Source organism: Pongo abelii, chromosome 5 (assembly GCF_028885655.2).
Source record: "Pongo abelii isolate AG06213 chromosome 5, NHGRI_mPonAbe1-v2.0_pri, whole genome shotgun sequence".
NCBI classification, from domain to species: Eukaryota; Metazoa; Chordata; class Mammalia; order Primates; family Hominidae; genus Pongo; species Pongo abelii.
The window spans coordinates 127,361,486-127,387,885 of record NC_071990.2 but is presented as its reverse complement, the minus strand read 5'-3'; the positions used below and the strand labels follow the sequence as shown (position 1 = coordinate 127,387,885).

The window sequence follows — 26,400 nt, the reverse complement described above, 5'->3', positions numbered from 1 at the left end:
GTGGGTCTGACAGAACACTCAAGCATACATGTTCTGTTTGTTCAATGTGTAAATGTGTTGAGAGGAGTCAATAGGGTGGGAAAGGACAAAAGCTGGGGGATAGTGAGGAAGCTACTCCTGCAATCTAGATAAGAGATGATGATAACTTGGCCAAGGTGATAGCAGTGATGAGAAGTGGTCAAATTCTGAATATATTTGGAAGATACTGCCAACAAGGTTTGTTAATAGGTTAGATATGAAGTGTGAGAGACAGGACTCAAGCATGACTCCAAGATTTTCACCCTGAGCAACGGAAAGATTGGAGTTGCCATTAATGAAGATGGGGAAAACTAAAAGGAACAGGCTGGGAAGGAGGAACATTTTAAGCTTGAGATGTCTATTTCATATGAATAGAAAATATTATACTTAAAAGATATTTGGCTTAAGGATTGGTTTAATTAATGCATGATTGTTCATTGTGAATCTGTCTCAACTTTTGTGATTTTAAATAACTAATCATGTAATGAGGATCTCATTCTCCTCAATCAGAATTGGACTTAGACATTTTCATTAAGTTGATTTCAGCTGAGTCAGATCTGTTGTTTTTATTTATATTGCAAGGATAAGAGCTGATTCATAAATAGATGAATCAACAAGTATTAGTTTCATTTTAGTGACTTGGAGTACTTGTACCTAGTACATACTAAAAAATTAATCAAAGTTGTGGGCACCAGCTTTTGTAAATGACTTTTTCATATCAAAATCTAGAAGTATGTAAGTTATAAGTGTTACAATAATAAAGGCTGTGCTCTTAACCTTGGATTCTTTATATGAAAGAGGTGTGTTTACATCACTACAGTATACCTTTCATACACTGATCAGCCAATTTATAAAACATCTTTCCTTTGAATTTCTGTTTTTAATACTACTTAAAAAGTCCAGACAGGCAAAATTTGACAGTATTTTTCCATTTTTATTTCATTTTCTTCTAGCAGTTTGAAATAGCTCATTATACAGTTCCACAAATAGTATCACAACATGCATAAACAATGCTCTTGATACCACTTCAAACATTTTTAAGACAGGTTATGAATTAGCCTTGTTCTGAACTAGTGTTATAGATGGCTAGGGAGTTACCAAATATTTAGACTACTGAAAAGGCTAAATGGATATTAATTGTAGTAATTTGATTATTAATCTTTATAACGAAATGAGAACCTCTATAAAAAATGTGTTTCCAAGGGTTTTTAACAAATAGGTTGTCTACGGCCATACCACCCTGAATGCGCCCGATCTCGTCTGATCTCGGAAACAAATAGGTTTATATGAGAGCACATAAACCTATAAAAGTTGAATCAATTGGCTAACCACATTTTTGAAGAGGTCCATAAGGCATCTGAGAATTCCTTAAATACTTTACCTATTATTGTTTTTTTTTTCTTTGAGACGAAGTCTCACTCTGTCACCCAGGCTGGAGTGCAGTGGCCGATCTCGGCTTACTGCAACCTCCGCCTCCCGAGTTCAAGCGATTCCCCTGCCTCAGCCTCCCTAGTAGCTGGGACTACAGGCATGCGCCACTACACCCGGCTAATTTTTGTATTTTTTTAGAAGAGACGGGGTTTCACCATATTGGCCAGGCTGGTCTCGAACTCCTGACCTTGTGATCCACCCGCCTTGGCCTCCCAAAGTGCTAGGATTACAGGCGTGAGCCACCACGCCAGGCCTACTTTACCTATTATTGTTAAATAATGTCAATTATATCACTGCAAGTTCCCATAGTAAAACAATCAAAGATTGCAGTTGTTGAAAATTCCTTCCCTGAAGCTAGTCATATTCTAACTGATTTATGGAAACTTGTAACTGTTAATCTATGTAAGTGCTCAGTGAACTATATCACAAAACAGTGATAAAAAAAATCTCTATAAATCTACTTTTGAGAGCCCATAACCCCTACTTCCACATCCTTTCTCCACCTTCAATAAATAAGATGAAATCTGAACATTCATATCCATTGTAAAGTAAATAATAGTGGAAGCAGAACTCAAGGAAAATACTTGTAAGTTTCTCAGCCTAACCAGTCACTGTCTACCTGCCTAACATTCAGTCTTGAATACTCAGTTCTACTACCACCCACTCTCAGAAGTGTTTATCCCTTCACAGCCTCTTCTGGCTGTGAAGGCATCATGGCACTTAACGCACTAAATTCTAATCACTGATTTTGTTTGACCCCTGTACTAGCAATTGCAGGCTGAATGTCCATTTTTATTTCTTTATTTCCTGATCCTGGCAATATCTGGTACACATTAAATGTTCAACAAATGTTTGCTGAATGAATAAATTAATGAACAAATAAAACAGTATTAATTCCACATGTTGTAATTTTGTAATAAGTAATTTGTTACTTAAAACTATCTTTAATATCATGCCCCCTCTAAAAAAGAAAGAAAACTAGTATCTCAGCCTATTTTCAATGATTCGTTAATCCTCATGTTCATTTATTCATATTCATTTACATGGTACTAATATACACTGGCACAATGTAGGATTAACTTACAGCACCTACTCTTCATTCATATTCACTATTGTGCCTGTAGATTAGCACCAAAAAACCAATTTCTAACAAAATATGCCTATGAAATGATATATCAATAGTATTAACATTGCATTATCAATTTTTCTCATCTAAGCCTATCTCTACCTTCAAATCGGGCCCTTTTCATGATAAAAGCAAAGTTTAACCTCTGATTTCTCTTTGATACAAAAACATGCCATAAAGCAACATTTTCTGCTAGTTTTATTAAGAGAACCACTTTATGTTTCTTCCCCCTTTATGTAGAGGCAAAATTCCATTACAGTGAATTCTGATAGCCAATTTGATAGTTACTGTAAATTCACTGATAGAAATTATATATATCATATAGCTTTCAAGATAGATTTATTAAAAAGATGCAATGCTTCAAAAAGGGAAAACTGGCATCTGAAATTTGAGGAAAAAGTGGCACATATATGATTCAGCAAGATCAGAGATCATTGTGTAGTATGGTATTCTTTATTTTGAAAATTTATGTGTAAAACTATAGAACTGTCAAGAAATAGCTAAGTTCTTTTTCTCCTTCACAGTAATAAAGGTTCCGACAAAGTACTTTCTACAGTGGTTTATTCTTCATAAATAAATCACTATTATAATTGACTACTTACTGAGAAATGAAAATATCTTAACTTAAAAAAAATACAGAGCCCTTGTTGATTAACAGAATTTGTCTTAAATAGGATTTTATCTATAGTATCATATATATAAAATCCTTATACAAGTAACCATTGAAACAAGTCAGTAACAAAATATTCATATAACTATATCACAGATCTTAGGAAACAGACATTCAGAAAAGATTTAAGGCCACTAAGTAACAGCCTCTCATAAAACCCAACAAATCTTAAAATTGCAATTAGACTTAAAAGGGACCTAAACACCACTTCATGCTGAACCAAGATTAGAAAAATCTTCCACTCTTGACATTTTCATGTTCTTAGTTTTTCAATCAAGTGATCAGCCTGTAATTAAAAAACATACTTTTTAATTCCAGATATCATAGTCTCTATCAAATAATTCTACTGGTATCCCTATTATAATATGCCACATTAGAAGAGTTGAGTACTATATATTCTGTTCCTAAAAATATCTTACAAAAAAACTCTTGGTATAATATAATATCTATATATAATTATTCTACATTGTATATAAATAGGCAGATTTTTGCCTACATTGCAAATTCATTAACAAGTTTCAAGAAGAAAAGGAAAATAAATATAACACTAAAGTTTTAAAAAGTAAAGTAAGACCTGAAATGCATATTACTAAGTGAAAGAAGCCAATCTGAAAAGGCTACATACTGTAGGATTCCAACCATATGACATTCTGCAAAAAGCAAAACTATGGAGACAACAAAAAGATCAGTGGTTGCCAGGAGTTAGAGGGGAAGGAGGGATGAATAGGCAGCATACAGAGGATTCTTAGAGCAGTGAAACTGTTAGGTATGATGCTATAATGGTGGATACATGTCCTTATACATTTATCAAAACCCACAGAATATAAAACCAAGAGTCAACTCAAAAGTAAACTATGGACTGTGGTGATAACAATTTATCAGTGGGGTTCATCGATTGTAACAAATATACCACTGTGGTGTAGGATGTGATAGTGAGGAAACTGTACATGTGGAGGGGTAGGGGGTGCGTAGGAACTCTCTGTAGTTTCTACTCAATTTTGCTGTGAACTTAAATCAGCTCTAAAAAATAAAGTCTATTTTTTAAAAAAGGTAAACTAAAGTCTGTGAGTTACATCATTTCAGTGTTTTTCTCAATCACACTATATAATCTGGATCATTATATAAGATTTTGAAATTAACTTCAATATCTTTATCTTGATTTTTTTCAAAGTCTCATAAGATATGCTAACAAAGTCAGATTTAGGAAGAGTTCAGATTCTCAGGATAAACCAACAACATATCTTATAATTTTATACATTGATGTTTTCCAAGTAAAAAAGTCTTTCCTATAAGAAAATAGTCAAAACATTACAAAAATGTATTTTCATTCATCTTTTATTATAAAGGTATAGCTCTTATAGAAAATTAGAAATACAAATAGAAAAAAAAAAGCCTTTTCTATTACACAAACTTTGCAAAAAAAAAAAAAAAAACCCAAACCAGCTGTCCGGCAGAATATCTCACTTTTTAAAATTTCAAATACATACACACACACACATATATATATCTTATATATGATTTAATTTTTTATTATCTTTTGAGACAAGATCTCACTCTGTCACCCAGGCTGGAGTGCAGTGGCATGATCACTCACTACAGACTCAACATCCTGGGCTCAAGCGATCCTCCTATCTCAGCCTCCCAAGTAGCTAAGACTACAGGCATGCACCACCATACCCAGCTAATTTTTGTAATTTTATGTTATTTAAATAAAATCATCTGGGCAACAAGTTGAAGACAGGGATAATATGTTTGAAATATGAAGTTTCTAGAAATCAGACACTTTTTAAATTTTTCTGTACTATGACTAGAATAATACCATTCATTAACTAATGATAAATAAATACTATTGGATGATTATTCAGATATGGGAACTACAGATTACTTTATCATCATGGACACATAAAATAACACCCTGGTAAATTAGTGGTCAATTGGCCTTAGAGGGACCCCAGAGTCACTTAATATCTAAGGGTTGACTTTCAGACCACAGATGTATAAACAGCTGAATTCTACTCCACTTTTGCTTTGGCAAAGCAGAATGCTGTAATTTTTTTAGACTCAAAACTTCGGGCCGGGCACAGTGTCTCACACCTGTAATCCCAGCACTTTGGGATACCAAGGTGGGTAGATCATGAGGTCAGGAGATAGAGACCAGCCTGGCCAACATGGTGAAACCCCATCTCTAATAAAAATACAAAAATTAGCTGGGCGTGGTGGCATGCACCTGTAGTCCCAGCTACTTGGGAGGCTGAGGCAAGAGAATAGCTTGAACCCGGGAGGTGGAGGTTGCAGTGAGCCAAGATTGCACTACTGCACTCCAGCTTGCTGACAGAGTGAGACTCTGTCTCCAAAAAAAAAAAAAAAAAAAAAAAACAAAAACCAGATCTGGTAGGTGATGCTACTAACTACTACAACTCTTTTCTAAGGAGTTTGAACTATCAAAAAATACAAAAACTCAATTTCTACAATGATGTTGATGATACAATAGAGGTAGCAGGTAACATTTCCTGACACTTACTATTTGCAAGGTACCGTTTTAAGTGCTTTTCACATAAGTTACCTCATCAACTTTCTTACCAACCCTAGGTGTAGGCACTGTTACCTATATGCAGGTAATAGATAAAGACCTTGAGCCTTAGAAAATGTAACTTTCACATGGACCCTCAAGCAAGCACTGCAGCCAGAATTTGAATCCAGATCTGACTCCAAAGTCAGAACTCTGAATATCATGGTTCTTCTATATCGTATCCGCTACTTGCAATGGGGAAGACTTAGCCATAGCTTCTCTTCCTACAGACTGATGATCTTGAAAATCCACCAAATTAAAAATATTATTTTGGATATGTGCAAGCAGTATGTTAAAACAGGTAATCAAGTCTATGAGAGCTGTAAGTGCCTACTGTTGAGAAGAAAAAACTACAATGAAAAGGATATTTTAAATATTTTTGTATGCTGCTGACATAACAAGAATACTCACTGTGATAAACCAATAGGAATTGACTCTATAAACCAACTTGGATAAGAAGCCAAGCTGATCCACTGGTGCCAGAACATGAAGGTGCAAGTGGGAAATGGAACAGAATGGTGGCATATGAAAACCCATCCTAAAATAGAAAGTAAAGAAATGATTGACAAACCAGTTCTAAAATTAAGTCATTTTTCAGGTGAAAACACATAAATTTTAACAAGATCCAAAATAAGCACCTAAGGTAAATAGACTGTCACAAATCTCATTAATGTTTCTCTTTATGCACTTCAGAGGATTCACACACTTCCTCTTCTTTTCATGTTGAAGTTCATAGTAACATAAGCTCATCATCAAGGAAGGCCTTAACAGCATATTATGCCTCGGTATAATCTTTATGAATTCTGAGTTGGCATAATGTCTTATCACTTCAGTCTTTATCATCTTAAGCTTTCATTCTCTTAAAATATGCTCTTGCAATGAATTTTTTAAAACATCACTGGACACTCAAGTAGTCGTGTTCCTTTATTCAATACATAGCCAGTAGATGGCACACTTTTTCCTTTAATAAAGTACTGAGACATTTCCCATCAAACCAACAATATTTCAGTAGTGAGATTAATTATGTCATCATAAAAAACTTTTGTCATCACCCAGGTTTCTTGTTTAATACTTAAAATAAGTTAGATGATAATGATAATTATGTGCTTTCTAAAAGATACACGAGAATTCTAAAGGAATTCAAAGGAAATCATTACAAAGTTTTTAAAATGATTTCAGTTCTTAAAAATAAGCCTACAAAAAGTTTTGCAAGTCCACCTATGCTCAGCAGAGCAAGACACACCTGTAACAACAATCAAAGCCTATAAATATTTGCCTGTTCAAGGTATCAGTGAGTGGAAGTGTGGAAAGGAGGCATAGAAGAAGTGCTATACTGCAGCAGTGATCCTCTGGGACTAGCAATGTGGAGTCACATACGCAGTACATACTTTAAAATTTCCACCACTACCTAGAAGAGGAGACTAGGTTTTCCTTCTGCCAAACAGTCATATAATGTAGAATCAAATAATCTAGAAGCTTGAAGCAACTCAAAGGTTCACTCAATCTTTTCATCTTAAAGATGGAGAAGCCATGATCCAGAGAGTTTAAAATATTCCCAAGGTCACAAAGTTAGACGGTCGTGGAGCTGGAGTTGAGACTCAGGGCTCTCGATTATTTGTCCAATGTTCATTCTTCTAATAAGCATCCTATGACTGTGAAGGAAATGTGTGGCTTCTGGCCAAAGGGTCTCAAACACCATTTGTTCCTTGTCATTATCACACTTGGTAATGCTTAACAGTTTTTGGAGGATTTTTCACACAGAGAATCTCATTTGTGCCTACCAGCAGGCAGAGCAGGTATTATCTTGGAGAGGCTAAATGGCATGTCTAAACTCACACAGACAGTATAAGTAGAGTACACCACAAGTAGCATGGATGGCATTAGAATTCAAGTCTATTCTGAATTCTAGGTCAAAAGTGTTAGAAGTAATCTCCATTATACCTGCTTGGGTCATAGAAGCAAAATTGGAAATCTTTTAAAAAGAAAAACATTACTTAGACAAATTAAAACATTTGAAAAGGCCTGGTGCAATGGCTCACGCCTGTAATGCCAGCATTTTGAGAGGCCAAGGCAGGCGGATCACTTGACCTCAGGAGTTCGAGACCAGCCTGGCCAATATAGCAAAACCCTGTCTCTACTATAAAAAATACAAAAGCTAGCCAGGCGTGGTGGCATGCACATATAATCCCAGCTACGTGGAAGGCTGAGGCAGGAGAATCACTTGAACTCGGGAGGCAGAGGTTGCAGTGAGCTGAGATCGCACCACTGCACTCCAGCCTGGGGGACAGTGCAAGACTCCCTCTCAAAAAAAAAAAAAGAAAAAAAAAACAGTTGAAAAATTGAACATCATGTGCTTACGCCAGAGTTCAGCAGACAACAAATTCAAGTTAATTTCACGTTAGAATTATAATCATGTGTTTTTAAATCATATAAAATTTTTCTAAGAAAATTCAACTTGCATACAATTTTATAGGAATGCACATATTGAACAAAGAAAAGTAGACTTGCTGGGTGTGGTGACTCACACCTGTAATCCCAGAACTTGTGTGAGGCTGAGGCAGGAGAATCACTTGAGCCCAGGAGTTTGAGACAAGCCTGGGCAACATAGGGAGATCCTGTCTCTACCTAAAAAATTTAAAAATTAGCCGGGTGTGGTAGTACTTGCCTGTGGTCCCAGCTACTCTGGAGGCTGAGGTAGAAGGATACTCAGTCTGGGAGGTTGAGGCTGCAATGAGCCATGATCACACCACTGCACTCTAGCCTGGGCAACACAGTGAGATCCTGTCTCAAAATTTTTTTTTTAAAAAGTAGACTTGTAACTATTTTACCTACCCACTGCTCATATAGACTTGTCTGTCCAAACTTCAAGTGGAAATTATTGGAAGATATTGAGACACAAGAGGAAGTTTTATTACATTTATACTACCAATAAACTATATTCTCACTTTCAGGAAAACTACATTTAAACCACAAACTGCCACCTCTGTTTCCATTTTCCATGGAGAAATGACATTTTGAAAAAAGTCAATAATGTATAATATTGGTTTCCATCTGGAAGTATACACACCTCACATTCGTGAAGTCAGTGAAATTATTTCTTTCAAGAATGGTTTTTCCAACAGTTACCATGTTCTCAACTGTAAAACAGAAAAGACACAACATTACACTAGAGGAGACATTAAGTTCACAAATTGCCATTGATCTTCACTCTTGTCCTATCAAATGGGTAAACATTTAAAGACAAATTCAGGCCAGGCACAGTGGCTCACCCCTGTAATCCCAACACTTTGGGACACTGATGCAGGAGGATCACTTGAGCCTAGGAGTTTGCGACCAGCCTGGGCAAAAAGGCAAGACCTTGTCTCTAAAAAACATTTTTTTAAAAAGTAGCTGGGTGGCCAGGCGCAGTGGCTCATGCCTGTAATCCCAGCACTTTGGGAGGCCGAGGCAGGCGGATCAAGAGGTCAGGAGATCGAGACCATCCTGGCCAACATGGTGAAACCCCGTCTCAACTAAAATACAAAAAATTAGCCGGGCGTGGTGGTGCACACCTGTAGTCCCAGCTACTCGGGAGGCTGAGGCAAGAGAATCACTTGAACCTGGGAGGCAGAGATTGCAGTGAGCCAAGATTGCGCCACTGCACTCCAGCCTGGTGACAGAGCAAGAGTCTGTCTCAAAAAAAAAAAAAAAAAAAAAAGATAGCCAGGCATGGTGGTGCACACCTATAGTCCTAGCTACTTGACAGGTGGAGGCAGAAGGATTTCTTGAGCCCAGGAGGTCGAGGCTGCAGTGAGCTATGATTGTGCCACTGCACTCAGGTCTAGGTAACAGAGTGAGACCCTGTCTCAAAAATAAATAAATAAAATAAAAAATGAAGACATTCAGTAGCTTTAAGTCACTGAGAAGTTTGCTTATCAACAACTGAAATAAAGTTTCAAACTGAGCCTCAGTGCAACATCACTATCACAAAATCTCACAGATAGGTAGACTTTAGGACAGCTGGCTATTTAGGACATGTGATCATATGAGCACTAATTCTCATCAAGAAGACCAAGTAATTAAACAGAAATTGTTTGATTTAATAAGACAAGAAAACTTTGAATTTGTCTTTGAGCCCAAATTAAGGATATGGTATCTGTTCCAGTCAGCCTATCCTTGACTAGCCAAAAATTTGTATAACGACTCTGGCTTCCAAATTCCATCTCCTTTATCATCTTTCTTCTCTTGATGTTTTATGGCCTTCAGGTGGGAATAAACCTGTCCACCAGAAAAATTTTGGTCACCTGGGATCTTCAAAGCACAATGCCAAATGTTAGGCCTCTATAGTTTCTAAATGGTGTAATCATGTATTTGAAAGAGGAAGAAGTAAAAACATCTACAGAGGATGGCTGATATATTGAGACTTACAAAATCATTGTTAATGTTTACTTCTTTAAGTCAGGTTTGAGCTGGGAGACTGCCAGCCTTCCAAGACTAGGTCAGTACCATAGAGTCCAAAAAAAAGCTCCAAATTACTTCAAGCCAGACTATATCTTTTTTTGCAATTTTTTCTTTTTCTAATTTGATTATACTGTCTTTAGAGAACATATTTATAAGATTTCAATCATTTGATATGTATTCAGCTGTATTTTATTGCTCAGAATACGGTCAACTTTGGTGAACATATGCTTTTCAAAAAACATGTATGCTGTATTTAAGTGGAGTTCTATAAATGTCAATTATAGTCATACTCCTTGATAGTGTTCTTGAACTCTTCCATATGCTTATTGTTTCCTCAACTTTATCAATTATATAAAAATTATTAATTTGCAACAACTTTTACTATGGAAATATTCAAATATAACACAAAAGCAAAGAGGAAAATGTAAAGGAATCCCAAATACCTACCAGCTGCTTCAAAATTAGCAACATTTAATTTGCAACGTTATCAAAACTAGTTATAACAGCCTCTATTCTCCACTTCTGCTGAATATAAATTGAAAAATTCCTAAAAAGCTAAAGTGTGAAACCTAAGAAATAACTACAAGAATGAAAATAAAAACTTTTAATAAGAAAGGTGAAATGTTTCAATCAGGTAAATCTAAATTGGATCTAATTGCTATAAGCTCAAATGCTACCCTGTAGTTATAAATCATATATGTTCTCAAATGTACTGATAGAACTTCAAATGACTAAGGAACTTTGCCGTATTCAGAATCGACAGTTTAAAAATTGTTAGTTAATTCACTAGCCTAAATATTAATGAACTACACATCAAGGTTTTCCATTAAAGTGGTTTCTTACCTTTTAAAAATCTAGCCCAATTGATCTATCACGTAGGCTACATTAAAATACTGATCAAACTAATCCCAGAACCTCATGACAAAGCCTTTCCAGATTTCAGAAGTCCTAGCCAGAGCAATCAGGCAAGAGAAAGAAATAAAAGGCATCCAAATAGGAAAAGGAGTCAAACTATCTTTCTTCACCAACAATCTGAGTCTATATCTAGAAAACCCTGAAGACTCCACCAATAGGCTCTTGGAACTGATAAATGACTTTAGTAAAGTTTCGGGATACAAATTCAATGTACAAAAATCAGTAGCATTTCCAAACACAAATAACACTCAAACTGAGAGTCTCAAATCGAGAACACAATCCCATTTACAATAGCCACACACACAAAAAAATACCTAGGAATACAGCTAGTCAAGGAGGTGAAAGATCTCTACAAGGGGAACTATAAAATGCTGCTGAAAGAAATCGTAGATGATACAAACAAATGAAAAAACATTCTATGCTCATGGACTGGAAGAATCAATATTGTTAAAACACCATACTGCCCAAAGGAATCTATGGATTCAACACTACCAACATCATTTTTCACACAACTAGAGAAAACTATCCTAAAATTCATATGAAACCAAAAAACCCAAGTAGCCAAGACAATCCTAAGCAAAAAGAACAATGCTAGAGGCATCACATTACCCAACTTCAAACTATACCATAAGTCTATATAACCAAAACAGCATGATAGTGGTACAAAAACAGACACATAGACCAACAGAACATAACACAGAACCCAGAAATAAAGCCACACACCTACAGCCATCTGATCTTCAACAAAGTTGACAAAAATAAGCAATGGGAAAATACACCATATTCAATTAAATGGTGTTGGGATACCTGGTTACCTATACGGAGAAGAATAAAACTGGACCCCTACCTTTCACCATATACAAATATTAACACAAGATGGATTAAAGACTTAAATGTAGGACCTCAAACTATAAGAATCCTAGAAGAAACCCTAGGAAACACCATTCTGGACATCAGCCTTGGGAAACAATTTATGACTAAGTCCTCAAGAGCAACTGTAATAAAAACACAAATTGACAAGTAGGACCAAATTAAAGAGCTTCTGCACAGCAAAAGAAACTATCAACAGAGTAAATGGATAACCTACAGAATGGGAAAAAGTATTTGCAAACTATGCATCTGACAAAGGTGCAATATCCCAGATCTGTAAATAAATTATTAAACACTTAAACAACCAAAAAACACCATGAAACAATGGGCAAAAGACATAAAGATACTTCTCAAAAGAAGACATACAAGAGGACAAAAAAATATGAAAAAAATGCTCCACATCACTAATCATCAGGAAATGCAAATCAAACCCACAATAAGATACTATTTCAACACCAATCAGAATGGCTATTTTTAAAAAGTAAAAAAATAACAGATGCTGGTAAGGCAGAGGAGAAAACATAACACTTATACACTGTTGATGAGAATGCAAATTAGTTCAGCCACTGTGGGAAGCAGTTTGGAGATTTCTCAAAAAAATTTAAATAGAACTACCATTTGACCCAGCAATCCCATTACTGGGTATATATCCAAAAGAAAACAAATTATCCTACCAAAAAGACACATGCACTTGTATGTGAGTCACAGCACTATTCACAACAGCAAAGGCATGGAATCAACCTAGGTGCCCATCAGCAGTAGACTAGATAAAGAAAATGTGGTACATATATACCATGTAATACTATGCAGCTATAAAAAAGAATGAAGTCATCTCCTTTGCAGCAGCATGGATGCAGCTGGTGGCCATTATCCTAAATGAATTACACAGGAACAGAAAACGAAGCATTCTGTGTTCCCACTTATAAGGAGAGGCTAAACACTGGGTACTCATGGACAAAAAGATGGCAACAATAGACACTGGGGACTACTAAAAGTGGGAGAGAGAAATGGGGGCAAGAGGTGAAAACCTAACTGTTGGGTACTATGCTCACTACGTGGGTGACAGATCATTTGTATCCCAAACCTCAGCACCACACAATATACCCACATAATAAACCTGCTCATGTACCCCCAAATCTAAAATAAAAGTTGAAATTATCTTTTTTAAAGGCAGATTTGAAGTAAGCTTAGAAATGTCTTAGAAAACGATAGGTGACAAGTCACAGAAGGCATGGGTAGGAAAATGAGCAATCATCCTCAATAGACAAGATTCAGACTCTCCTTTTCAGAAGCTAGAAGTTCATCACTAAAAACTCATAATTAAATTTTGGTGCTAATTCATCTTCACAGGATACTATACGGCAGATACCAACATGATCTCACCATAAGGCAATATGAGCTCATTTGTCATATCATAACTTGTTTGTTTATAATTTTTCATAGCACCTTTCATTTCAGAGTCAAGAAAGTCCATCATTTAAAAAGTCATAAAAATAGGCCAGGCGCAGTGGCTCACACCTGTAATCCCAGCACTTTGGGAGGCCCAGCTGGGTGGATCACCTGAGGTCAGGAGTTCAAGACCAGCCTGGCCAACATGGTGAAACTCCATCTCTACTAAAAATACAAAAATTAGCCAGACATTGTGTCGCATGCCTGTAATCCCAGCTACTTAGAAGGCTGAGGCAGGAGAATTACTTGAACCTAGGAGGCGGGGGCTGCAGTGAGCCGAGATTGCACCACCGTACTCCAGCCTGGGTGACTGAACAAGATTCTGTCTCAAAAAAAAAAAAAAAGTCATAAAAATATATTATCTTTCGGACAGTTTAAATGTTAAATAGCATGATGTCTGGTTTATGCTTCAAAATCACTGTGGGAAAAGGTTAATATATTTTTTTAAATTGTCCTAAATGTGGGTTCCTAAATGTGGAGGCTGCATAATGAATACATGAGTATTATACTATTTTTTTAATGAATATAAAATTCTTTATAGTGAAAATTTCAAAAAGTCATAATGCTCCTTTTTCACAGTACTTAACTAGACTTTTTCTTTTTAATCTTCACTGCCATCACTGATGCCAACTGAAAATGATGTAAACATGAAGAATACTACCATCATCTTACCCAGTTCTACTTGATCTTTCCTTAGAGTTCTGCAGTTTCCAATATGCTTCTTTGGCACCACAAGATAATGATGAGTTGCTGCTGGTTTGATATCTTTGAAGCAAATTAGGTCCTCATTCTAAAGGAAAAAACATTTGTTAGTGAATTTTTAAAAAGAATTTCTTAATGCTGTTCTGGCATGACTTAAATATCATTAATCTCAGTCTGACAGGGAAATGATACTTATGTTACACCTAACCCCCACTGGGCAATTTTATAATTATGCATTAAGTTCATAACACTTCCTTCATGAGATGCTCATTGATTCCAGAGAATAAAAAATACACATAAAGTCAATTTTGGGGAAACAATTATGAGTAAGGTTCACTAAAACTTCATTACCAATAATCTCAGAGTTTATTATTTCATTACACATTTCTCTATCCCTACCCTAAAGTTTTTCACTCTTGATACATATTTTTAAAGGTTTGGCTACAGAATCACGGCAAGATAGATAAATTCCTTTCTACATTTAATTTTTTCCCAACGTAGTATTTTTCTCAATTACAAAAAGAACATCAGCTAGCATTTACATGTCCAGGGATTGCATTTTTTAAACATTTTTAAAAGCAATTATATCCAAATACTTTTATACTTGCCACTTTACACTATTAAAAAGACTGAAATGCTGAAACAAATTCCAGTATATTGTACTAACTTATGGGACCACTACAATACATGTATGGCATCAGTTTTCTGGTTTACATTACTCCACACAGTAATCTACAAAAAAAAGAAAAGGAAAGGAAGAGCGTGTTTCAATGTATTAACATTTGAATTTCAAACTTTCCTAAAAGAAAATCTATATTCACTAAATAACCATATTAAGTATCTGATAGTGAATATCTTATCCAGTATCTTATACTGATTTTAATTTTTACTTTATATTAAATAAAAATTAATTAAAATCAGTGTAAGCAGAGTTTCCCTTAGAAAAAATCCATGAATGCAATGCTGCTCAATAGTTCTCCATTCCAAGAGCCAAAATTCAATTCAAACAAGTGCGTCATATCCATTCCAGTAATCCTGGTTATCCTAAGATAACAAACATGACAATTATATAACAATTTTAATCCATTTCTATCATTTTTATTATGGTTTTTCTGTCTAGTATTAAAATTAAAAATTGATATCCATGGAATGTTTTAGAAAAGGATAAGGTCAAGGACTACAATGTTTTTGATTGTTTAAAATTTTCCTTTTTTCCTTTCTTTGAGACAGGGTCTTTCTCTGTAGCCCAGGCTAGAATGCAGTGGCACAATAATGGCTCACTGCAGCCTTGATCTCCTGAGCTCAGTTGATCCTCCCACCTCAGCCTCCCAAGTAGCTGGGATGCACATCACCATGCCAGGCTATATATATATATTTGTAGAGATGGAATCTCCCTATGTTGTCCAGGCAGGTCTCAAACTCCTGGACTCAAGCGATCCTCCTGCCTCAGTCTCCCAAAGTGCTGGGATTACCATTATTTCTTTAATACTTCCAGCTCAGAAACAATTAAAATTGGGGGTTAAATCTAGTACAAGAAAATTGCTACAATCCTACTTCCCAGATTGATTCATAACACAACGTTATATATCTTTATTTCCCCTCAAATATGGCATTAATTTTTTAAAATCCAGAGGTAATTCTGGTACAGAATACAACCTGGTTAGAATTAGTTTGAGATGATGTAGCCATACTCTACCTCACAGCAGGAATGACACTTCTTTAGATTAATAGAACTAGCAAGTGCCAGTCTAATGGCTAGCAGGAGAAAAGCTAAAGAGGTTCCTAAAAATCTGCTGTCTCATACTGCATAACTTAGTCATAAGAATGAAACAAAATGCTTAGTTTTGTCTTCCAACCTCTATATTGAAAGGTTTTGGTTACTAACTCTCATATATCAATAATTTATTTTCCCAATCTTAATTAATTACCCAATCCCAATCTTAATAAAAACTACCAATCAACATGACTCTTATCACCAGGAATAGATAAAATTCCTCTCAAAAATATAGAAACTTGATGTTTTAGTTAGCCTACACCCTGACTAAATTAGATTTCCATGAAGCTTTCTGAAATATTGAAACTAGCTCTGATGTCACCCTTTGTCCCATTCCTACTGCTGATCCAGGCATCATGTACATGGTTCATCTTAAGAAAAATGATCCTCCTATTCCATAGATACGCTGGCAAAAATATGAAATGATGTGTGTGTGTGTGTGTGTGTGTGTGTGTAAAACTATTCTTTGCAGCATAATTCATGATAGCAAAAGACTGAAAAATAAACCAAACGTTCATAATGCATCTGGGAGACTGGTTTAATAAATTACGGCAAACCCACACAATGGAGTATTGTGTGGCTCTAAAAAGGAATGAGGAAGATCTTCATACACATATGAAATTATTTCTAAGATATATTCAAGGTTTTTTTAAAAAACAGCAAGGAGCAGGAGAGTGGTTAAGCTATCTTTTGTGTGTAAGAAAGAAGAATACAAATACAGACATGTGAATACCTATTTACTCACAATGGAAGGATAAACAAAAAAGTTTTTAGAAGTTTCTTATGAAGAAAGAGAACATGGTACAGATGACAAGAGAATGGATACTAGATTTCTCCAAATGTACCTTGCTTTACAATTTTGACTCTGAAAACATGTAAATATTTAACATATACACTTCACACTTCACAAGAAAAAAAAGCAATCCCTAAAAATAAAAAACAAACAACAATAAACCTAACTGTATGTCATGCTGGTAGCATAATCATTCCATTCAAAGCGAAGAATGATTTCAAGTGACTTAAAGATACAGTATTTTGCCTATCCATCCCTAACGACATCCACCAAAGAGCATTTTCATTCCTGCACTGAATTTGGATCATAGGGAAGCTCCTCAAGTGTGGGGCATGCCATATTCATCTTTGAACTCCAAGTGAATAACAAAGTATGCCTGCCAAACTGCTGAATAAATAAATGACAGATGCTTCATAGAAGATAAAGTTACTGATACACCTTCCTCTACCCCTTAAAAAATGGTGTGTCATTTGGGTTTTCAGGTATTTTTCCAGGAACAGAGATGGATTTTCTATGATCTTCCAGTTTCTCCTTGCAAAACCCCTTCTTAAATTGGAATTGTGGCCATTTTTGAATTAGATCAGTGTGTCTCAACCTTTTCTCATTATCACCTCCCTAAGGAGCCTTTATAGATGTTTTCTGATTGCCCCCTCCCATGATGTTTTAATGTCACAGATACAATGTATATATGTTTATGTTCTGTATGGTATACCTATGCTTTACATATAAAAAGAATAAAAATTGTTTTTCTCCTGCCACTTCTGCTCTGCCCCAGGGAAGAACCAACTTTTATCCTTTTGGTAATGCATGGATTAGAGGAAGAGCTAGCCTATCCTGACTTCATTATCACCACTGACTCTAATAATCAATTTAAATACAACGAATAACTGTTTCAGATTTCTTTAAATCTGAAAACCCAAATAGGGCAGATTGGCACTCAACCTCCATTCTAAATATTTCTGTGCTTTCTGTAATGCATAACTAAAAAAGCTAAAAATCCCAGAGGGAATTTAGATCTTGCCAATCGAAAAACCATGTTTTTGCTGCTTCTGTTATCATCCATCTAGCAAACTTGGCCAGCTTTAAGACTACAAAGACAGGTTTTCTTTATCTTTCTCCCCCTCCCCCTTTTGAATACCTTATCACTAGCTTCACGGATATCAAGAATGGCAAGATATCTATTTTTTGTTGGGAAAAAGCTGCCAGCGTGGACCCAGCAGATGGAGTGTGGCTCTGAAGCAGTGTTTCTCAACCAGAGGTGGAAATACATAGATGTTCTTTTGATCATGGATACTGCTAGAATTTGGTGCGCAGAGATCGGGGATGCTAACCATCCTCCAACAAGGGACAACGTTCAAGTTAAATTGGCACTGAGTTATTTCCTCAGTATAGTCCCAAGCAAGATAAATTCTAGTCCAGTGTTACTCAATTACTTTTTCATTATTTCTTATCTAATGAGCCTTTTAAGACTTTTTTTCTTCTAATCCCATCTCCGTGAGATTTTAATACCACAGCTATACTCTGTGTTTACTCTATATATATCTGTGCCTCATACATGAAAAAGTAAGGTATTTCCCCACCACCACCAAGAACCAATTTTCACCCCTTTGGGAGTGTCATCTGCCCCGTTAAGAATGCATGGTTCAGCCTTTGCTTAGTTTTAAATCTGCAGTATACAATTAGACAACACCATATGGAGGTTTATGGAGTAAAGAATCTTCTACAGCTTTTGCTGGAAAGGTTTGCCAGACTAACCCCTCATGATGCTGGTAACTCCAATTTTTCCAAATGGAAATTTTTCTCTTTTGTACTTGAATTACACTTTATATAAACCCAACAGTTTCTAAATGTTTGCAATGAATATATTTGCATGAGTATATGAATGTATGATGTAAACCATCAAATTATGTTATGTAATTATTATTTTCAAAAAGATTAATCTTTACCCTTTAACGAGTGAGCTCTTGTACATCAAGTCATCTTAGATTCAATTTGAAAAAGATACACAACTTTTGGGAGCACTATTATACATGCATATGTATCTTACGTTCTGTATTATACGGATATGTGTGTGCCATATATATATATATGGGTTTCCATCCACGATTTGTGGCTTGTAACTCCCAACGCCCTTGTTACAGTCTTTTGTTACCATGTTGAGGCATTTTAGGCCTCAGAGACAGGCCTCAGAAAAAGAATCTCACAATCTCTCTGCCCTTCTCTTGCCCTCCCCTCACCTGCCCAAGTCAGGACTATAATCTTCCCTGACCTTTCTGATTGTGGGTCATGAAACCCTCATTTCTGCAGGGATTCTGCCTCATACCCTGGAGGAAGGAAAGCTTCACAGAGAGGCCAAGAAGAATCTGGACAGGCCTTGCTGGGTTTCCCCACTCAGTCTACTAGTATTAGATCATACCCTTTTTGTCCAGTCACATTAATACAGAATTGTCAGTCAGGCCTGTCCAATGAAGACTCCATAAAAGGCCCCAGAGAACAGAGTTTAGAGGGCTTCTGAATAGCTGAACTCATGGAGGCTCCTGGGAGAGGACACGCCTGAGGAGGACATGGAAGCTTTGCCCCCTTTTCCCCATACTTTGGGCTATTCATCTCTTCAGCAGCATCCTTTGGAATATCCTCTATAATAAACCAGTAAACCTAAGTGTTTCCCTGAGTTCTGTAAGCCACTCTAGCAAGCTTTAGAACCCAAAGAGAAGGTCGTGGGATCCCCAGCTTCAAGCTGGTCAGTCAGAAGTTCCAGAGGCCTGGACTTGCAACTGGTGGGAAGGGCAGGCCAGTCTTGGGGACTGAGTCTTCAACCTGCGGGATCTGATGCTATCACCTGGTAGATAGTATAAGAATTGAAATGGAGGACACCCAGCTGGTGTCTGCTGCAAAACTGATTGTTTGCTTAGTATGTGGGGGAAAACCTCCATACGTTTGGTCACAGAAGTGTTCTGTGTTGATTGCTGTTGTTGAATGGGAAAACAAAAAAAGCACAGTTTGTGTTTTTCCACTGACAATGGGCTATTGTATATACTCCCCGTTTCCCTAATTTAGGGTGTAAATTAGTTGAAAGTACTGATCATGTCTTATTTCTACCATGAAAATATACCCAGACTCTTCATATTGTTTACTTTGTTCCTAACCAAGAAAAATTCTCACCTTGGATGTGATAGAAGTCTGGATCCCACTCCTTTAGATGACTATTTTTAGACAAAGCTTTCTACTGCTACTAGTATCTATTTTCTATTAGTTTCATTATTGGAATTGCAGAATACAAAATTTAAAAGCAGTTTCTAAGGATCTACTAAATATTGAACTCTGAGTTTAAAAATGCACTTTACCTCTCTTTAGCCTACTTTTATATTTAGTAAAATAAAGGGAGACTGAAGAGGCAGAACTAGGTCCCTTCTGACTCTATGGGTCAGTCCAACAGAGGTCTGCAAACAGAAAACTGATGTGCGTATTCGTTCTCCCTGTCAGGTGCTGTCTTTACTTCCTTCTCCTATTCAGCGTATATTCCATGGTCTACCACTTCAGCCACTTGCTTGCCATAACGTCTTTCCCCCCCGCCCCCCCCCAGAGAGAGTCTTGCTCTGTCACCCAGGCTGGAGGGCAGTGGCGCGATCTCGGCTCACTGCAACCTCCACCTCCCGGATTCAAGCAGTTCTCCTCCCTCTGCCTCTCAAGTAGCTGGGATTACAGGTGCCTGCCACCACACCCAGCTAATTTTTGTATCTTTAGGAGAGATGGGGTTTCACCATGTTGGCCAGGCTGGTCTCGAACTCCTGACCTCGTGATCCACCTGCCTCAGCCTCCCAAAGTGCTGGGATTACAGGCGTGAGCCACCACGCCCGGCTCCGTAACTTCTTAACTATGTCTCACTACACTTCTATAACACCCACATGGCAAAACCCCAACCCTGGGTCAATACAACTGCCTACCTTGTGTAATCCCAGCCTTCGGCAGCTGCTGGAAAGTGGGAAGAAAATCACACAACTGAGCAGACTGGTATGACCTGAAATTGAATGTCCTCAACCTCACGTGACCCGCTGTACAACAATCCTTGTTTCCCTAATTCTCTCTCCTAGCCTTCACAGGAGCTACTTCAAACCTTTTCCTTGTAAATAACCATATAATTGCTCCTTCTCCTTTTTCAAGGCTTAACCCAAATGTCACCTTCTTAGTGCAGATTTTCCTGACTAAAACTTTAAAACTGCATCCCCTTCCTCTTTATTTTCTGCCATCTAATAAACTATAAATTTTACTTATTATTTTGCTTATTATCCTTTTCTGCAACTACAATGTGAGCTCCACAAGGGCAAGGAGTTTTGCATGTTTTGTTTACAGCTATATTCCCATGCCTCCAACAGTGCCTGGCACACAGAGAGTGAGGAATGAGTTTCCTCTTTCCCAGGGTCAACATTCTACCCCTTGGGCCATTTTAAACCTCTCTCTATAGGCATCTTCCCACTGGGATTTGAACACACAAAAGCTTTCACTGTTTTAAAATCTTTCTCCTAATCCCCAGCTTCTCCTGTAGCTACCACTACCTTTCCCTCCTACCCTGGATTGCCAAATTCCTGTGAGAGTTGTCTGTATTTGCTGTCTTCACTCCTTCCTTTCCCAAGTTCTTCTCAATCAACTGCTATCTGCCTTTTGCTTCACCACTTCATGAAATTCCTCTCCTCAAGGTCAATGAACATCACTTTGGGGACACAACCAGTCCTGCTCTGACTCTGCAAGGACATACAAGGGTCACCTAACCCAGATTTGAGGATGAAGGCAGGCTAATATTGCTGCTGACATTGCTGACAATTCCTTTCTTTTTGACATACTCCCTTTCTCTTAGCCTTCCCAGCATTCCTTCTATTTCTCTGTTCCTTCTCTGTTCCCTTTCCAGGTCCTCTTCCTCTGTCTGTCCCTTATGATGTTAGTGTTCTTCAGAGTTCTGTGTAGGCCTCCCCTTCACTTTTTACCTCATGGGTGATCTCATCACTTCCCTTCTTTTTCAGTTTCCATCTATAAACTGACAGTTCCTGTAATCTGGGTTAGAGATACAGATCCCTCTACAGAGTGCTAGACTATCCAACCATTTAAAAGACATCTCTACTTAGATGCCTCAAACTCACCTCAAACTCCACAACTCCATAGCTGAACTCATCGCTTTGCTACCCCCCACCACTCCCCTGGCCATCTTTTCTCCTCCTATGTTCCCGATCTTAATGAAATGGTACCACCACTACTAGTTTACCCTAGCCAGAAACCTGGAAATCATCTTTGACTTCACCCTCTTTCATTTCCTTGGCACTTCTGACATTTTGAGGGCTGGATAAGCCTGTTTTATGTGTGTGTCTTGATGGGGTGGTGGGGGTGCTGTCCTGTGCACTGTACCATGTTAATAGCAACCCTGGCTTTTACCCATTATTTAGGTCCCAGAAGCAACCCCTAGAAGTGCCAGAAGTTGTTACAATCAAAAGTATCTCAATACGTTGCTAAATGTCCCCTGGGAGGGCAAAATTGCCCCCAGTTGAGAATCACTGACCTGTATCCATCAAGTCCTGCCTGTTTTACCTCCTGAATACTGTATCCCTTAAATTGATATACTTTTCATAATCTCCTCTACCACATTCTCATTTCAGGCCATCATCAGGGTAGATTACTCTACTAGCCTTCTAACAGGTCTCCATGCCTCCAGACTGGTCTCCTCCAAATCATTCTCCACAATGATGCCAGAATGACCTTTCAAACATCAACCCCCTTCCTATAACTCCGCAACATCTTCCTCCCAACCCACCCTTAAACATTGTGAAGCTTCACTTTGCTCTTCAGATAAAGACAAAATTCCTTCACATGACTTCCAACACACTTAATAATCTGGTCCCCTGTTTACCTCTCCAGCCTTGCCTTTCATCCTCTCAAACTCTATGCACTAGTTAGACAATTTCTGTTAGTTTTTCTATCACACAAACTGAACCTCTCGGGGGGTCTCCCCACCTGGGACATTATTCTTTCCATTTCCTCATCTGATCAACTCCTACTTATTTCTTCATGTCTCATTTCCTCTGGAAAGCCTTCCCTAATTCTTCAGAGCTGGGTTAGATGCTCCTCCCACAAGCTCACAAAATACTGTAAAATCACCTGACCACAGCACGAGGCATTGTAACTGGCTACCTCCTCTGTATACATTCCGCCCTTTAGATTGTAAAATCGGGACACAGACTGTCCCTTATCTTGCTCAAAAACCTCCAAAACAAGGTGCTTAAAAGGAATTCTATTTATTTTTTAAAAAATAAAGGAATGTTTACTACAAAAGACACAATTTTTGGAGCGAATTCTCTCAAAAAGTTGTTTCTATTTGGACAAGTAAAACCAACAGAATAAAGTGTGTGCCAGATTATCCGTTTAAAAATATCTGGGCAAAGTCTTCATGCTCTGAAAATGTCCACGCATCCCAACTGACAGTGGAATTCAGAGGCAATTCAATAATAGTTTGACCTCAGACCCACTCCCTCCAGCCTATTTTCTGCCAATCTAACAAACAGCTTTCCACAATTATCATTACCTATTTTCTACTAGTTTTCTCATCAGTATCGGTATTAGAGTGTGCAGGATTTAAAATCGGTATCTTGAAAGTGGAGAAGAATCCTTGTAATAAAAGGAGATGCCACAAAATGTTATTTGTACCAATTACCTGGGTACCTGCAAACATAGGCCAAAGCATTCGGCCCTGTCATTCACTCTTTGCCCCTCGGAACAGCAAAGATACTGCTGGAGCCACCGCCTGTCCGTCCCCTAGGAGTGAGTCTGTCATCAGCACCCGGACCCCGCAGAAAGGCCCGTAGTGGGCGTATCCCCAGCTTCCCTGAGCCCCATCCACACAGAGCGGCCCTGCCTCGGCGAGCTGAATAGCGATCGGGATCCTCTGCACCCGGTCCACAAAGGCGAGGGCTCCCTGCCGGAGCTCCGAGGGGCGGCCAGGTCCTCACCCACCCCCGGCCGCGCGTCGCCGCCCACCTCGCAGTGCAGGAGTTCGGTGCCCGGGTCCTGCCGCCCCGCGATCCGGCAGAACACGCAGGTGCTGTCGGAGTCCTTGGGCTCCGGTGACTTGGCAGCGGCTTCACAGGTCCCCACTAAGGAAACCGTTGATTCTGCAGTCGCCGAGGCCTCACAGTCGGGGGCCAGGCCGGCGCTGAGGTTCACCTGTTCCTCCGCCATTGCACCTGCCCCTCGCGGCCTAGAGCCTCGGCCTCTCCAGGGCTACCGGGCCCGCGCAGTCTCCGCGTCCCGTACCTCCTCCGTTTTACCTCGAGACGTCGCCCCTCGCCTGACGCTGGGCGGTGATCCAGGCTGGGGGGAGAGGGAAGGAGACGCAGTGGGGAACTTCAAAGCCTGAGGCCGGCCTCAAAACCGGCTGCCACTAGAGGGCGCGCAATGGCGCTGCCGAGAGTCGTCCTGACCCCTGCGCCTCGTTGGTAATGACGCACGACGTCTGCCAAGACGCCGAGCGCCCAGCGCGTCGTGGTGACATCACAGAGGCGCGGGAGCGTCTGACGTGGTGGAGCTTGTTGGGTATTCTAGACAGGCGTTCTTCAAAGCCCATGGTATAGCGTGTCCAAATATTGTATTATGCTGCCGTTTTTTTTTTTTTAGTTTTTTAAAGTTTGATTTTTAAAATTCGTAGGTTTTTAAAGAATGAGCAAAATTCCTAAAGCCTTGTTTTCAACAGACATCATGTTTGCTGCTTTTTCAGCCACGATAATTGTAGGAGTTTAAGCTCAAAATGTCCAAAACTGACCTTTACATCTCTGTTGACTTTTCATTGTTGTTAACAGCACAGTTAGATCAAAATAGCGACCTTTTTTTTTAAATCTCACATTCCTCATATACAAGTAGATGTGGAGTCCTATAGTTAATAGTCTGAAATATCCCAGAAATTCAATGCCAGTGCCTCATAATGCCTCACCTAAACCAACGCAATCACCTTCTAACTTATTTATTGATTTTCCTGTCACTCAGGCAAAACCTTCAGTAACTATGTGCTCAAAGAAAAAGTACCAATTCCTTAGCTTGGTGTTCAAGGTGGACTCCGATTTGACCTCAGCTTTTCGTTTTGTGATACTTCGCACTTGCTGAGCATCTAAAACATGCCATATATTTCTCTAATTGTCAAAAAACGCAAGGTTGGTTTTATAACCACCGCTCTAGAGATGAAGGACCAAACTCCGAGTTGCCCAGTCCCACACAACTAATTAATAGTGACAGAGTTTAAGATCAAGGTTTGTCTAATTCCAAAACCCACCAACCTTTTTGACATACAGCACTCCTTTTTTAACACCAAAAAATTTGTTGTACTAGCCCACTGTAGTAGTTATACCCTTGGTATTTGCTGATTTAGAAAATACATAACAAATTGGGAATTCAGTAATGATTTTTAATGGATTTATGTTGTAATAAAAAGTGGTTATATGTGTTTTGAATTGTTGTACATATACATTCAAGACATTTTTCATTCCTTTTTGTAGTTGGCCAGTAGTTTGGGGAACCACTACAATAGCTTCACTGCCTTGCAGCACCCCAAGGCAGAGTTCAGAATCAATACATTAGACCTTTGCCAAATTTTAGTATTCACAATTTTCATGCCTGTACTACACCTTCACATCACTGCTTTTATTCACACAGTTCTCTCCCAAATATTCTTGTTTCCATCTCTTCACTCCAAATTCTACCTTCCAAGCCACCCCTCCAATGCTACCTCCTTCATGAAATTTTCTTTAATTAGCCAAACTGAAATAAGCACATCCTCTTGCAAATTCATATAACAGGTTTTCAATATTTCTCTTGTAGGATTTGTCTCTTTGTATCTTATAGCTATTTATGTACTTATTTATCCTGCTAGAAATTATGTTTCTTGGCAACAAGATTGGGTGTGTGAATCTTCCATAATGCCTAGTACAGTTGGAACAGGAATTAAATTAAAGAATGTGTAAGCAAAAACTCAGTTGTATATAAGAAAATTCAGTTCCCCCTGAGGAAGAGAAAGAGGTAGAGTCCTTTAAAAATTAACTGCCTGTTTTTCTGTCTGTGGCTAGTGAGCCTTATCTCTCCCTTTCCTAGGCATTGTGAAGACCCTGTTTCTCTAGCTGTGCAGCTGCAAAGTCACTAGACAGATAAACTCAAGTCATAAAATATGTTTTTCCTTGAAAAGTAAGAAATTATGTAATGCATATCTCAATTAAATAACTGTCTTTGTTTCTCACTTCTGTAATATGCTTCCCCCTGCACAGATCTTCCCCCAACTGCTCCCTGCCCACGAAATGCTTAAAAGGTAAGCTGACCCTTTGTTCGGGGCTCAGCAGATGTTAATCTGACTGTGCCGGTGCACCTAAATAATAAATCCTCCTCAACCTCTCGGTCTTTCTGATTCCTAAATTATCCTGCAACACAGTGCTTTGCATGGAGGTAGACATTTAACAATTTTCTAATGAAGAATGGTTAGGAGCAAGGTCACAGCATGAAAGTGTTCAGGTTTCACAGTGTGCAAGGATACTACAGATAAGAGTGTGCTGATTCATATCATGCACATGTATTAACTTATGGAAAAGCACATACAGAACTGGAGATTCCAGGCTAAGTTCTGGAG

At 38.2% G+C, this 26,400-nt stretch overlaps 1 protein-coding gene across 1 annotated transcript; it reads right to left on the bottom strand.

Annotated features, from left to right (window-relative positions):
- Positions 1-931: 931 nt before the first annotated feature.
- Positions 932-24,157, bottom strand: HINT3 (histidine triad nucleotide binding protein 3). The gene is given in 5 exon segments (NM_001132288.2): positions 932-3,531; positions 6,226-6,352; positions 8,882-8,951; positions 14,161-14,278; positions 23,775-24,157. Coding segments are annotated over 5 exon segments (549 nt in total). The 5' UTR covers positions 23,976-24,157; the 3' UTR covers positions 932-3,498.
- Positions 24,158-26,400: the final 2,243 nt, after the last annotated feature.